Source organism: Myotis lucifugus, unplaced genomic scaffold (genome assembly GCF_000147115.1).
Source record: "Myotis lucifugus unplaced genomic scaffold, Myoluc2.0 scaffold_329, whole genome shotgun sequence".
Classification (NCBI taxonomy): domain Eukaryota; kingdom Metazoa; phylum Chordata; class Mammalia; order Chiroptera; family Vespertilionidae; genus Myotis; species Myotis lucifugus.
Genome location: NW_005871377.1, coordinates 62,912 through 79,518, shown reverse-complemented (window position 1 = coordinate 79,518; position 16,607 = coordinate 62,912). Strand labels below are relative to the sequence as shown.

Here is a 16,607-nt window from a genome sequence, read left to right as displayed (position 1 = left end):
TGACAGGAAGAGAAATACTGATGGGAAGAATTGGGTGGGGAGGGAGGAAGTGCTTTAAGTGCACTTACTGGAAGTCAGGAGACTGAATTCTGGTTCTGGATCCACCAGCAAATGAATTTAGCTTCAACTTCCAATTCTGTAAAATGAGAGTTGGAAGTAGATGCTATTTGAACTCTTTCTGATCCATCTGGGCACAAGATTTTCAACAGAACTGAGTTGGGAAAATGCATATGATAAGGTGGGAACAGAGAACCTTGCTCTTAAAGGAAAGCGGGAAGCTGGGCCCGACCGCACTCACAAGGCCCGCATTCAGTAATCCCTTCTCCCCTTCAGTCTCGTGCATGGCCTCCTGCTCATCCCATTGGGCCAAGCAAGCAACTTCCCCCACAGCTTTAAGCGCCCACCAGGTTGGATGGGACAATAGGCTTTGTGTCGCAGGCGTCCTGTCCTGAGACCACGTAACAATGCGCGGGGGAGCGCTCTGTCTGGGGCCTCCCACTCCCACCAGAGGGGTCCTTGGACGGCGGTCGGGATGGTGCACTTGCGCGAGTATCCTCTGCGGCTGCAGAAGGGCTTCATCTTGGATGGGGTGGCCCTGAGCACCATGGCCCGCAACTATGAGCACTTGAAGCCCAAGGTCTGGTCTGCGATTCCGCCTTACAATGCGCAGCAGGACTACCACGCCCGTCGGTACTTCAGGAGCCGTGTGGTTCCGCCCATTTTGCAGAAAACCGGTCAGGTATAGGCACTCCCCAAAGCACCCCACTGTTTGCCTGCAGAGGTTGTCCCTGGTGGCGGACTGATTTCCCAAATCCTGGCGTCTCACTCCAGCGGCCTCCCACCAGGGAGGTTCCCCTCCCCCTCTCCCCCCACGCCCCACCACACACACACCTCAGTTTTCTTCATGAACACACGGACCTGGCCCAGGTGATGACAGGCATTGAGCGTGAGCTCCCTGGGCTCACAGAATCACCTTCTATCCCTGAACTTGAGAATGATCTCATTTTGGGTTTCTGCAAGCCTGGGGAACCTGGCCCCAAGTCCGCTTCTCCCAAACCGATTTCATTGTCCTTTTTGACGTCATGGACCCGCTCTTTGGGGTGACCTCACACTGCAAATTCCCTAAAAGCTCGAAAATCTGTGACCTCAGTGAACAAGACAAAGACCCACCAAGTGCCACGCCCTCTGTTCGGTGACGTCATAGTTACAGTGGGGCTCACTCCGAGGAACCTCTAGCTGAAACCTCCCAACCCTCCTTGGATCTCCCTTCTCCCCAGGCCTTTCCGGGGAGAAAGGGCGGGGTTTGCCCCTCCCCAGCAGACTACTTCCCTGGGGTCAAAGATTCTGAGGCTATTTGCTAATGGTTCCATTCATTTTTAAAAATATATATTTTTCTTGATTTTAGAGAGAGGACAGGAGAGGCATAGAGAGTTAGAAACATCGCTGAGAGAGAAACATTGATTGCCCTACTTGGGGTCGAGCCCGCAATTCCGACATATGCCCTGATCCGGAATTGAACTGTGACCTCCTGGTTCATGTGCCCACACTCCACTACTGAGCACACTGATTGGGCTGGTTCCATTCTTTTCACCCCTTTTGCCTCCAATATTGGTGCCTATATGTCACAGTAGTATGAATACGACTTAATGGGGGTTATTCCATGAACAAATCTAGGGTTTTTTTTTTTTTAATCCCAAGTGTGTGTGCACGTGCATGTTTAGTACCAGTATATATGGACACACATCTGTGCATGCCATGTTTGAGTGTGTACTTGCTGTTTACTCATATAGCTTTTACGACAGAAGGAGCTGTCATATGGGGAGGCCTTTGAAAAGAATATGGCTTACACCCTTTTGAAATTTTCTGTTCCGTTTTGTAAGTAGCTTAATTGTCACAACCACCATTTGTGGTAGGTATTATTTTCATTTAAATGAAGATAAGGTTAAAAAAAAGATAAGGTTTATCGAACCTTTACTATGCCAGGCCCTTTATTTGAAACATCTCACTTAAATCTCACAGCAACCCTCCTTTTACTGATTGAGGACACCGAGGTCCAGAAAAGCTGTGTCATTGGCCTAGGTCACACAGCTTGTTAGTGGCGGAGCTGGAATTGGAAACTGTCTGGCAGCAGACACTGAGCCCCCTAAGGGTCAAGCTACACAGCCTCTCCCTGAGAGGCAATAGAGATCATAAGGATATTTAATTTTTCTGGCCCTCTTACCCCTGGCTGTGACCTCTACCCCCTCCCCACAAGCCACAGGGGAGTCCGCATTGTGCATGTCTCAGCATGGTGGCTGACAGTCCTTTTTTTTTTCCTAACCGTCTTCTGTATTCTCTCCTCACTCTCAGGATCGTGGAGGTACAGGAAGGGACGGCTGGGTGGTGGATTATTTCCACATCTTCGGGGAAGAACAGAAATACATCAACAGGAGAAACTGGGCAGGGGCAGGCAAGTGGTCCCACCTAGGAAGGGTGGTGTGCATCCCACAGTTCAGAGAGAGAAAGTGGGTGCAGAGAGACCTGTTTGGGGAGAAGAGGGCCAGGAACTGCATCCTCCAGCTTTTCTTCTTAGACAAGAGCAGAAGCTGAAACAGTACTCCCCATAGGTAGTTACTGAGCACCTACTGCATGCCGGGTGCTTTTTACCCTCACACCACCCCCATGTTACAACCTGGGAAACTAGGACCGAGGGAGTTAAAGTGATTTGCTCAGAAGAGCTGAGCAAGGATTGGGATTCCACTTTTCTAACTCTAAAGCCTTTATCCCTCTCATTGCTCCTGGGAAGGCTGTCTCCTGATTATTTTACAGGCACAGTTAAGCAGCAACAGGTATGGGAGAGTTGAGAGATATTTTTCTGACAGGGAAAACACTCCTCCCGCCCCAATCCCACCACCCTGTAGCCACGCTCTATAGTCACATGACCCTCTGTAACATTCGGCCACACTGAGCACATCAGTGTTCTCCAGATGGGTCAGAGGCAAGGATGGAATTTTCTCAGTTCTAGGAGCAAGGCAAGTTTGGCCAAGCCCAGAAATGTCTGACCCTCATACACCATTCATACTCCTCCTGCACGCTACTCATACTCCTCCTGGTATGAGGTTGGGTTTCTAGGTAGCCATCTGTTTCCTTGACTTCACCAACCCTTGGCTTTTCGGTAAAGAGGCTTGAGACATTTGAGAATTGAAGGCTCCGCTAGACATGGGGAGCACAGCAGCTGTAGCTGGGTTGGTTTCCTAATACCAGTGGAAGTGGAGAAAGCAAGAGGGGGCTGCCTGCAGGCTCAGGCCTCTCTCTCCACCCGCCAGGGCATTCCTTCCAGCAGGTGATCGGCCATGACTACTACAATGCTGATGTGAAAGCGATCAGGGGGTACAACGGGCGGTTTGGCTACCGCAGAAACACCCCAGCCCTCCGCCAGTGTCCATCTGTCTTCGGAGAGGTCACCCGACTCCCTCTCTTCTAACAGCAGCTCTTCCTTTCATACCCCTTGAACTGAGTTTCTATGACAGGTGCTTAGATGAACTCCCAATACCATTTTCGATAAACATTGTTTTTAATCTGTGCCTCCAAGTGTGCTGTTTCTTCCCTGAGTTTCGGGGGGGGGGCGGGGGGGGACTAGTTTCTCTAGTCTCAGCTTTTCTCCCCAGTGGAGAGGAGGTGAGAGGAGAAAGTGCATCTCAGGCTTGTGCCTGTACACTCCATGCCAACCAGTGCCAGGCTTGCGAGGCCTCAGTCCTCCCTTGCCAGTGTGATAAGGAGGCACCACACGGCCTAGCCCTCAACAATTCTCCCCCAGACATCTGCAGGGCTAGGTCAGAGCTGGCTACTGTTTCCATCACGAATGGAGCAAGCAGGGTGGCCACAGCAAACTAAGGGAAAGGAAATGGGGAAGCTGGCACATTCTGAAGGTTTGGTGCAGGGTGGCCGATGGAATTTCGGTTTGATTGTTTCTACTTAACCTCCATAAAGTAGATCTGATTTAAGGCAGTCGGCGCTGTGTCGAGGTTTGAGGAGAATGCGTGTTTTTTTTTTTTTTTAAATCCTTAATTTTGTTTTGTTTAAAGTATTACATATGTCTCATTTTCCCCCGATTGACTATTCACCCTCCCGCGCCCCCCGCCCCCCCCCCCCCTGCCCCGAGAGTGCGGGTTTGAAAAGCCGTTTGGAAAACCGGGGCGTATGGGGGAGGTGCCGGGCGAGGAGACCGGAGCTGGTCCACGCTGGGGGGTCCACGCTGGGGCCTCCCCGCGAGACACCGATGGAAGCCCCGAGAGGGACGCCGCGGCGCGCTGCCATGACAACCGAACCGCTGGGCGAGGCCTACTAGCCACGTAACTGACTACAGCAGCGGCGTCTGCACACACCCATCGCGATGACAGACGTGGTGCCAACCCGAGGGCCCAAAACGAGGCCGCGGACGCCGCGACCTGAGGGCCTCGAACTGCAACACCACACGTGACGCTCCTGCTACGTAGCGTCACAGAGTAATCAACGTCATCACCCCGCGACGCCGTCGCCGTATTGGAACGCCCTCCCGGAAGTAGAATGTAGATCCGGCTGTGAGAGCGGCCGCCGGTGGCCCCCGAGAGCAGACCGGGGGCGGTCGCACCTGAACTATTTCTCTACGTTTCCTCTCGCTCCTTCCTGAGTCTTCCAGGTCCACGGAGTGAGGACACGTCTCCACCATCATGGGGGGCGGAGACCTGGTAAGTGAGGGAGGCCTCGGCCGGGAGGACTGAGGCTGGAGACAGGGTTGGGCTCGGGACGGAATTGGTGGGCGTGGGTAACCGTGGCAACGCAGCCTCGCTTTCGCGAGGGTGAAGTTGGGGGGTATGGGGGGGGATGCCGTAGCCCTGGAGAGGGGACGGATCGCTAAGGCCACGGAAGGACTGAGCGGAGACCTGGGGAGGTGGGCCAGGTGTGTCCCCAATGGTGGCAGGTGTTGTTTGTGTGTGTGTGTTAGGGGGGCCCTCGGCTGGAAACTCCAGGGGAAGGCCCGGGGGCCAGGGTTGAAATCATGGGTAGGAAAGGAGGCAGGTCTCGAGGACGGGTCCCGCAGGCATTATTTTGTATATCTTGTCTGGGGACACATCTGTCTTTCTCAGCTAGGAGTTCAGAGCGACGTCCTGGGCTGTAGTGGGCGTGGTTTATGCCCATTCTTTCCCTTGAGCCATGTCCTGGGGTCCATTTTAAGCCTGAAAGGATGTTCACGTCCACCTTTTCCGTTTCCCCTTCAGTGCTGCATTCTTATCTATAGTGTCAGAGTTTTCTCCTGAATTTATAGCACTTAATATACGTTAAGTGGCCATTGCTCTTAAGCAGAATAGTTCATTTGTAGAGGGCTGAGGCCCTAAATTGGCCAGTGACCCACAAGAGCATGGTGCAACATCAGGACAATGCTAACCTCTTGGAAGTTTAGCTAATCGAATCAGCACATCAATTAAGTCACCTGTCCAGTAGCTGTTGGAGTTTGTCAGATGTTACTGAGTTCCAATACTCCATCAAGGTTCCTCGAATTTGGTGTGTTCTTCGGAAAACTGCATTTAGAGACAGGAAAGCTCTTTTTCTTTTTAATGGAAAATGCAAATTTAAAAAAAATTGTTGAAACTATTACATAATGTCCTCCTTTCCCCCCCCATTAACTCCCTTCAGCCCCCGCCGCCCCAGGCTCTCACCACCTAATTGTATGTGGAACAGGAAAGCTCTAATCCAGGGTTTCCCAGCCTCAGTGCTGTTGACATTCAAGGCTGGATAGTTCTTTGTTGTGTGTGTGTGTGTTCTGTGGATTGTAGTATGTTTACCAGCATCCCTGGCTTCTAGCCACTAGTAACACCCTTTTCCCCGAATTGTGCAACCAAAAATGTCTCTAGACATTGCCTCCCCATCAGCTTACACTCCATCTCCAGCCACAGTGAACTGTTTGTGCTATATTCTTTCTCACCACTGTGCCTTCACCTGTGTGCGCTATTCTGTTTGGAAATCCTACCCCTGCCTCCCCTCTTTCTACATTATCAGGTTAATTTATAATTGTTCTGAGATGTCATTTCTTCCAGGAAACTCTCCCTGATTGGGAAAGCTGGGCCAGAGCAGTGGCTCTTGGGGAGGATGGAGAGGAGAAGGGTGAAGGGTGGGGGGAGATGAGAACCAAGGGGAGATTCCTGGGAAGGAAGGTTGGAAGAGGTACTAGATGGGGTTGTAAACCATGCAAGTGTGAGGCAGGTTAAGTGAGCCTAAGGGAAAAAGGCTGTGTTCATAACAATGAATGTTGCTTTACAGAGCCTATACCTTTCCATCTCCTTGCCCCATTCCTCCTGTATTGTCATCACCAACCCTCACTTCAGACATAGCCAATGGCTCCTGTATTGTCATCACCTTCAGACATAGCCAATGGAAGTCAGACTTATATGCATTTCAGGCTAGAAGTGTTAGAAGGGAATTCAGGAAGGGCCTTTTGTATCCTGAAGCTTTATGCACTTGACTAAAAACCCCCTGGTGTGTGAGAGGTTGTGGGTGCCAACCTTGCCATTGTTAAAGACAGTCTTGACCTTACATAGCGCCTGCCTTGGTGTGATTAGGGTACAGAGGGGTGGGTGAGGCAGGGCCAGTTGTATTTACCAGCCATACGCTCCCTGAATTATTTCTCCCTCCTTTCAATTACCACAGAACCTGAAGAAGAGCTGGCACCCGCAGACACTCCGCAATGTGGAGAAAGTGTGGAAGGCTGAGCAGAAGCATGAGGCTGAGCGGAAGAAGATCGAGGAGCTTCAGCGGGAGTTGCGGGAGGAGAGGGCCAGGGAGGAGATGCAGCGCTATGCGGAGGATGTTGGCGCTGTCAAGTAAGCCAGGGGCTGAGGGTGTCCTGGTGTGTAGGGAACTGCAGGACTGGCCCACAGGTGCAGCATCCAGCTGTTGCACAGTAGCTGGTTAAAAGCAGGGGTTTTGGAGTCAGACTGACCTGGGTTCTGAGGCTGGCTTTGCATGGACGAGCCTCACCATGAATTGGGGGCAAGTTGGGAGCCTTGGTTACCTCACTAGACCCAGAGAGTGAGCGTTCCCAGTTTCTAAGGTTTGTGGAGGATGGACTGAGATAACATGTAGAGGGCTTGGTGTAGGCCAAGCTCATGGTAGGTGATTGGCAAATAACCACAACTGAGGGTGATTGCTACTACCTGCCTCTGGTGTGTGTCAAGGCCTCGTTCCTGCTTTTGTTTGTTTACGTATTGCAGGCTCGTTTTAGGGGGGCAGTGAGGTCTCATGGAAGGAGGTGGATAGTGTGTCTGTCAGTGAAAGCTGTGTGACTGTGGACAGTCCCACTCGATGTTACCCTACTTGTTTCCTCTCGTGTAATAGAGGATAGGAGTAGCAGATAATAATTACCCATCTTGTGAAAGGAGGTGGGAGTAAATGTGTTCTGAGAAAAATTAAAATAATGAAATATGCAGGGCATTTCTAAATCAGAATTGAATAAAAGCTACAGGAGACTAAACTTGAGTAATCTATCATTTTTCTCTCTTTTTTTTTAAAGTATATTTTTATTGATTTCAAGAGGAAGTGAGAGGGGGAGAGAGAGAAACATCAATGATGAGAGAGAATCATTGATTGGCTGCCTCCTGCACGCCCCCTATTGGAGATCGAGCCTGCAACCAGGGCATGTGCCCCTGACCGGAATCGAACTCAGGACCCTTCTGTCCGCAGGCTGGCGCTCTATCCACTGAGCCAAACCGGCTAGGGCCATCTATCATTTTTCTTGTTTATGTCCTCGTGGGCACGTCTCCTGGGTAGTGTGTAGCATGTGTCCCCCCATTGGATACACAGGGCTTTTCCTTAATAATTTCATGACAGGAGGATTTGTGACATTCAAGGTTGTGTGCATGTGAGACTTAGTTTCAGTTAATAGAAATGGAATTATGAAACTGGTCAGGCATTAATTATTCTTATTAGCCTGTCTGGAGTGGCTCAGTGGTTGAGCGTTGACCTATGAACTAGGAGGTCCATAGTTCAGTTCTAGTATATTAAAAAAGTATATTAAAAAAAAATATGTCCGGCCCTAGCTGGCTTAGCTCAGTGGATAGAGATTTGGTCTGTGGACTGAAGAGTCCTGGGTTTGATTCCAGTCAAGGGCATATGCCCGGGTTCCAGGCTCGATCCCAGTGTGGGGCGTGCAGGAGACAGCCGATCAATGATTCTCTCTCATCATTGATGTTTCTCTCTCTCTCTCTCTCCTCTGAAATCAATAAAAACATATTTAAAATAAAAAATTAAATGTCCAAAGGCTCTGGCCGGTGTGGTTCAGTTGGCTGAGCGTTGTCCATGCACCAAAAGGTTACTGGTTTGATTCTGGTCAGGGCACATGCCTAGGTTGTGGGCTTGATCCCCAGTAGGGAGCATGCAGGAGGCAACCTATCAATGCTTCACTCTTGGATTGATGTTTCTCTCTCTCAGAAATCACTAAAAATATTTTTTAAAGTGTCCAAGGATGTAGCCAAGAAGACGTTCTTTATGCTTATGGTTGTTATATAATTTTAACAAAAACAAACACACAAAATAATCATATTTAAAAAACAGTTAATTTAATGTTATAGATAATGCTGTTTTGATGAGAAAACATTGCTGCTTGCAGTGTGAATGGGGTATTAGCTGCTTCAACATAAGCTTTTATGAATTCAGCGTGCCTTTATTGTCTGTTGTATGAGGGTTCAGTTTTCTCACCACTTTTTTCTTTCAGAACTATAGGGAAATATTTGTTTGGCATGATACTGTGACATGATTACCCCCCTCTTTTGGCGTGAAAGCATAGTTTTGTGATCAGGTTATCTCTGGTCTTTTTTCACCGTCTCCATAAATGTAGTGTCACTGCTTGTGCCAATATGACAATGAGCACCAAAACACACAGTGAACACAACTGCATATGTGGTCACTGAAATTGGTCTTGGTAACGAGATTATCAGAATATGCTTATTGTTTCAGATTATTCTAGAAATGAAAGGATAATATAAAAGCTTTGTAGAAGCCCTGGGCAAAAGATCTGTGCCCCAGGTTGAGGAACACAGTTTTTCCTCATAAATTGCTTTAGGTGGTGAAAGTGATCTTCGCTAAGTGGTAAGTTTCATGCTGGCAGGCACCATTTCTCCCTGTGTGCCATGGGGAGTACTGTATTTAGCCCATCCTAGGTGCCTGTAGAATGAGTCCTGCTCTGACCAGCTATGATTATCTATTCTTTGTGTTCAGGTTTTGTGTGTAGGTGTCTACATTTTCTTTTCTATTTTTTTCTTGATCTAGGAAGAAAGAAGAAAAATTGGACTGGATGTACCAGGGTCCTGGTGGGATGGTGAACCGTGATGAGTACTTGCTGGGGCGCCCCATTGACAAATACGTTTTTGAGAAGATGGAGGAGAAGGAGGCAGGCTGTTCTTCTGAGACAGGACTCCTCCCAGGCTCTATCTTTGCCCCTTCGGGTGCCAATTCCCTCCTTGACATGGCCAGCAAGATCCGGGAGGACCCACTCTTCATCATCAGGTACTGAGGAGGGGCTGGGAGGGGTTTTGTTACAGAGATGCTTAGTAGAAGTGTTATTTAGCTTCTCACGTCACAGCTGGTTTCCTCTTAGCTTTTATATATCATGTGAAAGAATTTGTCTCCATTTGGGCTGCTTGATGTTGGGAAGGAGGCTCCATTATGGGTGCCTGGTATAGGCCACATGGGAAGAGATTAGCAAGTGGACCAGACCAGACTAAACCAGACCAGATTTATTCATTTACTGTTGTCCCTTAATAAAAAATGCGAGGTAGAAGCAAGGTGAGGAAGACGGGCAGCTTCTTGGGAATTTGGAGATCTGCCGCCATCAATTGACACACAGGCTGACCCCGTTTACCGGACTATTTGGGAAGCCTTGAGTGTGAAGCCTAACAAGAAACACACCAGCTCTCTTGCACCACAGGGAACAGTGTGGACTTTCCTCACAATATTCAGTCCCTTATGCAGATTTGGGGAAGGTTTCTGGCTTTCAAAACCTTCATGTAGATTTCAACCTAGGACCTGCCTACATGCCTTTCGAAAAAAGATTGCTACATAGAATTGTGGAGAGTGGAATGAGTGACTTAATCTCCTTCCTAAAATAAGTTGTTATGATTTTTATAATTTTCTCTCTTTAGGAAGAAGGAAGAAGAGAAAAAAAGAGAGGTATTGAATAATCCTGTGAAAATGAAGAAAATCAAAGAATTGGTAAGTAGTGTATCAAATGAGCACCAGGAGTATCTTTTAGCTACTTTAACATGAGAACTTCACTCCATTTACTCTTACCTTACGAGAAGGAAAACTGGCTTTAAAAATTTTTGTCTTTTAGAGACCTTTCCTGGTGATTTTATGCAATCTTAATTTATCAAGCTTAATTAAGCTTGATTTTCTGTTTTATGTCTTTTGGTTGGGAAAGTACCATGTGATGGCATGGTTCCAGAAAAAGAGGGGTATGGGTTATGCCTGTGGAAAGCATGATCATCCAGTGTGTTCAGGAGAGCAGGTGGCAGACTTTCTAGGGTCCATGCAGCATTCACATGACATATTATGTGATTATTTCTTGGATCAGTTGGCAAGGAAAATGTAAAGATTGATCTTTCCGTTCCCACATGCTTTCAGTGAAGTTGGAATTCTTTTGACAGATGGATGTGCTAGGCAGTGGTTCCAGGGACTGGTTAAAAACACAGATTCCTAGCCCACCCACCAGAGATTCTGTTCACTAGTCTGGGGGCATTTGTGTACAACCAGGGGTAAGCCCCTCCCGCTGTTGACAGGGCTGCTCTGATAATGTCCTGGCCCCCTGTAGATCCAGAGGCTTGGAGTTAGGTAGTTTGTGCATAACCCAGTCCACTCAGAAGGATTGACAGGGGTCTCAGTCATCTTGTGTGGTTATGTTCTGGGCATTTTCTAGTTGCAAATGAGTCTGGAAAAAAAGGAGAAGAAGAAAAAGAAGGAGAAGAAAAAGAAGCACAAGAAACATAAGCACAGAAGCTCGAGTAGCGATCGTGGCAGCAGTGAGGACGAGCGCAGCTGGGGGAGGTGAGCGTGTGGAGGCGGGCTCCCTCATGGGTTCATTCACTCATTCCACAGACACCGAACGCCTACTCCATGCCGGGAACTGCCAGGGCCCGAGGTTTCCGTGGTGAACTCATACACGGCCCTGTGCCCACAGAGCTGGCCATCTAGCACTGGGGTTCCTTGGAGATCTTGGCGTGACCCCATAGCCCTGTGGGTCTTCGGTCAGACAGCCTGGGTATGACTTTCATCTCAGCTGGTGATTTCTCTGAGACTGAAGCGAGTTTTATGTAGGCTTTTTTTTTTAATGCTTTAATGGACCCATCTGGGCCCATTCTGTATATCTTCTCTGTGGGAGCAGTCAGCATTGTCACTGCTGACTCACTCTTAGTCCCTGGAATAGCAGCACGAGGTGAGAGGAGAATGTGTTCAGGCATCAGGGCTGAAAAGCTGGGCCCACGTTTTTTGTTTTTTTTCTACAGGAAAAACATGACTGTGCTGATGCATCTTCCAGCACAAACAGTCCAAGTAGAGAGACACACTCCCAAGTCATAGCTGGGAGGTGGGAAAGGTCACCATTGAAGCAGGAAGCACATTTCAGCACAAGAGATGTAAACTGGACCTTTTTGCATTTTTTTTCCAATGAGTGTGTGTTTTAATGTTTTAGGTCTCAAAAGAAGATGGTAAATTCTTCCTCTGTTTTATCCAAAGTTCCTGGGTATGGTTTACAGGTAAGGACGTGGGCTTTGCAAAGGGAGTGGGACTGTTGAATGTGCCAGCTTGACAGCCTTTTAGATATAGAGCATTTTAGCAGCCACTCAAACGTGGGAAGGAGCGAGTTTGAGCAGCCAAGACTGGGGCTGCTGGGGAACAGGCCCATGCCTTAGCCCTGAGCTGAGGGCCCTCTGAGCAGAGAGGCTAAACCACAGGGGAGTGTCTAGGCATTCCGTCCATCCCTCTGCAAATAATTTACATGAAATGTATATATTTTAAGTGTACAGGTTGGTAATGTTTAGTAAATGCACACCTCTCTGGATTCCTTCTTTCCCCTCAGTATGTTTAACTTTAGGCCCTGTGCTCCATGCTCTGCCTCTTGCTGCTCCTCAGGCTGTGGTGAAGAGCCAAGCCAGTTTAGGTGGTTGGGTGGGTACACTCTTTTAAATAATTCTGAAGATAACTTTCCTAAGTTTCGCTGTGAAGGGATTGGTTTACCCAGTTGTCTCCTTACAGAACCTCAGTGCTCATCCATTTTCTTGTCTCACTGCATTTTCTCCTGAGTGCTGGATTTTCCTAGGAATAGCCTTTCTTCCTTTCTTTGATGATACAGATCAGGGACTCCGACCATAGCCAGCGTCTGCAGGGCCCTTTGATGGCTGAGCCAAAAGGAGTGCATGGGTGGAAGAATCACTCCAGGTCCAGGAGCTCCTCCCCCTCACCTCCCAGACATGCCAGCAAGAAGAGCACCAGAGAAGGAGGGTCCCGGGACAGGAGGTCTCGATCCCCGGACAGAAGGTCACGGTCCCCAAGGCCAAGCAAAACGTGAGTCTTGGAATTCACTGTGAAATAACCGGTGCGTGCCGGGGGCTGGTCACAACAGGTGATTGGCTTTTGGTGATATCTGTTCATTTTTCCAAATGTCTTTGCTTTGTTACTCCCTTTACATCATTTGCCCCTCACCTCAATGTAAAGCTCAGGCCCCTAGAATGACATTTTTTTTTTTAATGTTTTAAAGTGGTTGCAATTCACTTTTTAAAATATATATATATTTTTTATTGATTTCAGAGAGGAAAAGAGAGGGAGAGAGAGAGAGAACCATCAATGATGAGAGAGAATCATTGATTGGTTGCCTCCTGCATGCCCCCACTGGGGATCGAGCCCACAACCCGGGCATGTGCCCTGACCAGGAATCGAATTGTGAACCTCTTGGTTCATAGGTCGATGCTCAACCACTGAGCCATGCTGGCCAGGCTAGAACTACATATTTATCTATTTGGAATCTCTAGAGCAAGTTTAATATCAAATCTATGTACCTTTATGCCTTTGTTTTCCTTCCACTTCTGCCCTCTGTTCTCTTCAATTTGGATTATAATTCTAACACAGTTAGCTTTTCTTCCATCGTTTGAGGAACATGATAAAAGCCCTTGTGTTGAAAAAACTTTTCTCCTCTCTGCCCTCTGTGTCTGTTATAGGCACAACTCTAAGGTAAACAGGAGAGAGAGAGGCCGAACTAGGAGCCCATCACCTAAAAAAGAGGTCTACCAAAGGCGGCACGCACCTGGATATACCAGGTGAGTCAAGAGCCCAGCAGATAAACTTCAGCCCTGCAGGCCTGCGTCGAGGAGCGGTTCAAACCTGGGCAAAGTGGACAATCTCTATCACCTTTTTGCCCAACCAGCTTTTTTTATTCTTCTTGTCAGCTTTTAAACATCTGCCCCTCACAGTGGGAGGCACATTGAAGGGACAAATTAATTGTCTCTCAACATCTGTAAATTCTCTGAAAGATTTCCATAGAAAAGCTTTTCTTGAGAGCGTGTCCCTTACTTGAGGCATCAGCTGAAAGGGAAGCAGGGGACTCTCCTGAGGGCAGACAGGACTCTGTGTTTGAGTTGGGTATGGAGTGGGCCAGACAGAATATAGGCGTGCGGCCCTGGGATCTGAGGCTGTGCCCATGAAAGGCTCTCCCTAGGGGTTGCAGTTGCTCTTAGTAGAAGTTTAGTTGAATGAGCAACTTTTATGAACTTCCTTTTACTGCCCCTACAAATTGGCTGCACATTAAAATCACTTGGGAAGCTTAAAAAAAAATTCCCATTACCTAGCTACACCCCATCATAATCCCTGGGTGTGGGCCCAAACATTAGTATTTTGTTGTTGTTGTTAATCCTCACTAGAGGATATTTTTTCATTGACTTTTAGAGAGAATGGAGTGGAGGGGGAAAGACACAGAAAAAAAATCAGTGTGGGAGAGACATCGATTGGTTGCCTCCTGCACACACCCTGACCAGGGCCAGGGATCGAGCCTGCAGCTGAGGGTATGGTATGTGTCCTTGAGCGGAATCGAACCGGGGATCCTTTAATCTATGGGTCGACGCTTTATCCACTGAGCCAAACCGGCTAGGGCCAGACATCAGTATTTTTTTTAAAGCTCCCTGGTGATTCTGATATGCAGCCAACGTTGAGAACCACTGAGAGTCCACAACCTCTTGTATTCACTATGTTGTTAGAAGAGAGGTGGATCCTAGGTCCCTTTTAACTATTAATTGCCTGATTCTCTAAGTTTCCAGGGCACAAACTTTTTTTAAAAGTTTATTTCTTTTTAAAAATATTTTTATTGATTTCAGAGAGGAAGGGACAGAGAGAAGGGAGGTAGAAACATCAATGATGAGAGAGAATCATCGGCTGCCTCCTGCGCTCCCCCTATTGGGGATCAAGCCCACAACCCTGGCATGTGCCCTTGACTGGAATGGAACCCGGGACCCTTCAGTCTGCAGGCCGATGTTTTACCCACTGAGCAAAACCATCTAGGGCTAAAAGATTTATTTTTGACTGGCAACTTCCTGCCTGACCAAGCAAGGTATTTGGAAGGAAAGAAACTCATCCTGAGTTTGACAGTAGGTTAGGCATGTCTGTGGAAAGAGCAGGAGGTGTAGAACCTGAGGTCCTACCTGATTTCTCTTCTCCCTGAGGTGGTTCTGGTTTTTTTGTTAGTAGAGAAGTAGACATGTTGGGATGGTTTTTGTATTCAACAGAAAGCTCTCATCAGAGGAACTTGAGCGAAAACGGCAAGAAATGATGGAAAATGCCAAGTGGCGGGAGGAAGAGAGGCTGAACATCCTTAAGAAGCACGCGAAGGATGAGGAGAGGGAGCAGAGGCTGGAGAAGCTGGACTCTCGGGACGGGAAGTTTATCCAGTGAGTGCATCTGCTTCCTGCCCATGGCTTTCGTAGCGATGGTCCCAAGAAGGCAGTTGGGCAGCTGGTTCATTCCTTGTGTTCCCAGTGTGTCTGTGTAGAGAGAACATGGAGCTCAGTCTCCAGACCATCTTTGTTACCACTCCTAGCTTCTGGCCAGAGCTGGCCAGAGAGCAGGATGTTTTTAATTTGAGGGGAGGAGAAGTGAATTGGTATTTTCACTGAATCTCCTTGGCCTGCCTTTTAAATAAGAATTCATGGCTGAGGAAGTCTTTTTCCAATGAGGCTTTGACTATTTTCCAAAACAGATAAATTTTCCCTTTGAATCTGGTTTAAATAACTGAGTTCCAGATGGAGGCAAAAGTAATATATGTGGGCTTAAAAGAGGGTGTGTTTTTACAGCTGTTTTGTGGCTAGCAACCTGTTTCTTCTAATTTTGCTAGATGACCAGTTGACATGTTTGTCACTTACATTTGTCTGTCTTCTCTCCCCAGCCGCATGAAGCTAGAGAGTGCGTCCACCTCCTCCCTGGAGGACCGGGTGAAGCGGAATATCTACTCTTTACAGAGAACCTCGGTAGCCCTGGAGAAGAACTTTATGAAAAGATGAAACCATCCTCTCTTGCTGGTTTTCCTGAATGTTCCAGGGAAGCTGCTGACCCCTTAAAAATTCTCTTTATAAGAGTTCAAGTGACTTCTTCCACAGACGTCAGACCACCACTGTTCAAAGTGACTCTCCTCCGTTGACTCCTGAAACAGCTACGTCCTTTGGGAACTTGCTTTAGGGGACCCTCAGCAACTTTTGCTGGGTGCAGAGTGGGTTTTGACTGTTTTGAATGGTGGGCACTGGACCATCTAGGTGTGAGCACTCCTGCCACTCTGGAGGGCTGCTCCTGTGGTTGTGATTCGTATTATGCCTCTTTCCTCCCACTTGTGTGAACACACCTATTCTACCACCTCGGCATATACCAGTCCTTTCAGGAACCTCACTCTCCAGGCACTGAGATAGATTGAGCTTACTAGGGTAAATGAACATTTACTTGATTTAGTAGATAGGTGACAGGGTGAGACCAGGTTAGGGCAGAGCCAAGGGAGTGACAAAGAATCTGGAAGGGGAAAATATTTTTTAAATCCCTAAGTGAACTGTTGGAACCATTGGACTATCTTTCAAACTGTAAAAGTATAGTGTGTGTGTGTGTATGTATGTATGTATATATGTGTGTGTATGTGTGTGTGTGTATATATATATATATATACATATAGCACACACAAATGGTAATTTTTACATGCTTTTTAAAAAATGTTAGCTTTGTGAGAATATCTTGTTTGGTAAGTGACTTTACTATGTAACGGAACCGCATTGTATCTTGTTATTGAGTAATACAGTAAGCAGGTCAGCTTTTTTCCCCCTTTGCAAATCCAGCTAGTTTAGGAGGGGCTGGGTGCTTAGAGTCTTTGATGTGAGAAGTGCAATGATGAAGTCAAATGATTTTATGAGTCAGGACCAAATTGGCAGTATGCTCCCTGGCTCTTAAAAAATAAATAAAAATGGAAGCTGTTTATATTTTATGGCTTCCTTTTATCATGTAGTAATCCTATTACAATAATTCTAGATTTCCTGAAGTTGTTTGCTACTATTTTTTAGTCAGTTATTAAAAAACCCAAAAAGTTA

The 16,607-nt window shown here is 47.5% G+C and overlaps 2 protein-coding genes across 3 annotated transcripts; both read left to right on the top strand.

Annotated features, from left to right (window-relative positions):
* The first annotated feature begins 532 nt into the window (after positions 1-532).
* On the top strand, positions 533-3,463 carry CUNH17orf98 (chromosome unknown C17orf98 homolog). The gene is made up of 3 exons (XM_006100763.1): positions 533-739; positions 2,350-2,449; positions 3,306-3,463. The coding sequence occupies exons 1-3, from the start codon at positions 533-535 to the stop codon at positions 3,461-3,463; spliced, it is 465 nt and encodes a 154-aa protein (XP_006100825.1).
* A 1,053-nt stretch (positions 3,464-4,516) lies between these two features.
* On the top strand, positions 4,517-16,607 carry CWC25 (CWC25 spliceosome associated protein homolog). Of its 2 annotated transcripts, XM_023764359.1 has the most exons (10): positions 4,517-4,706; positions 6,664-6,836; positions 9,280-9,516; positions 10,152-10,221; positions 10,925-11,052; positions 11,696-11,759; positions 12,356-12,567; positions 13,218-13,316; positions 14,775-14,936; positions 15,431-16,607. In XM_023764359.1, exons 1-10 carry the CDS (start codon positions 4,689-4,691, stop codon positions 15,543-15,545), a joined length of 1,278 nt encoding a protein of 425 aa, XP_023620127.1. In that variant the 5' UTR covers positions 4,517-4,688; the 3' UTR covers positions 15,546-16,607. The 2 variants fall into 2 exon arrangements, with proteins under 2 accessions (XP_023620127.1, XP_023620128.1); XM_023764360.1 differs by lacking the exons at positions 10,925-11,052; positions 11,696-11,759.

What these genes read in the sequence shown, in the direction of transcription:
- CUNH17orf98 (XM_006100763.1), top strand. Translation starts at nt 533, where the DNA reads ATGGTGCACTTGCGCGAGTATCCTCTGCGGCTGCAGAAGGGCTTCATC. An exon ending in TTTTGCAGAAAACCGGTCAG is followed by an intron (nt 740 to 2,349) that starts GTATAGGCACTC and finishes CCTCACTCTCAG; the next exon opens with GATCGTGGAGGTACAGGAAG. An exon ending in GAGAAACTGGGCAGGGGCAG is followed by an intron (nt 2,450 to 3,305) that starts GCAAGTGGTCCC and finishes TCCACCCGCCAG; the next exon opens with GGCATTCCTTCCAGCAGGTG.
- CWC25 (XM_023764359.1), top strand. An exon ending in GACCCACTCTTCATCATCAG is followed by an intron (nt 9,517 to 10,151) that starts GTACTGAGGAGG and finishes TTCTCTCTTTAG; the next exon opens with GAAGAAGGAAGAAGAGAAAA. An exon ending in TTCCTGGGTATGGTTTACAG is followed by an intron (nt 11,760 to 12,355) that starts GTAAGGACGTGG and finishes TTGATGATACAG; the next exon opens with ATCAGGGACTCCGACCATAG.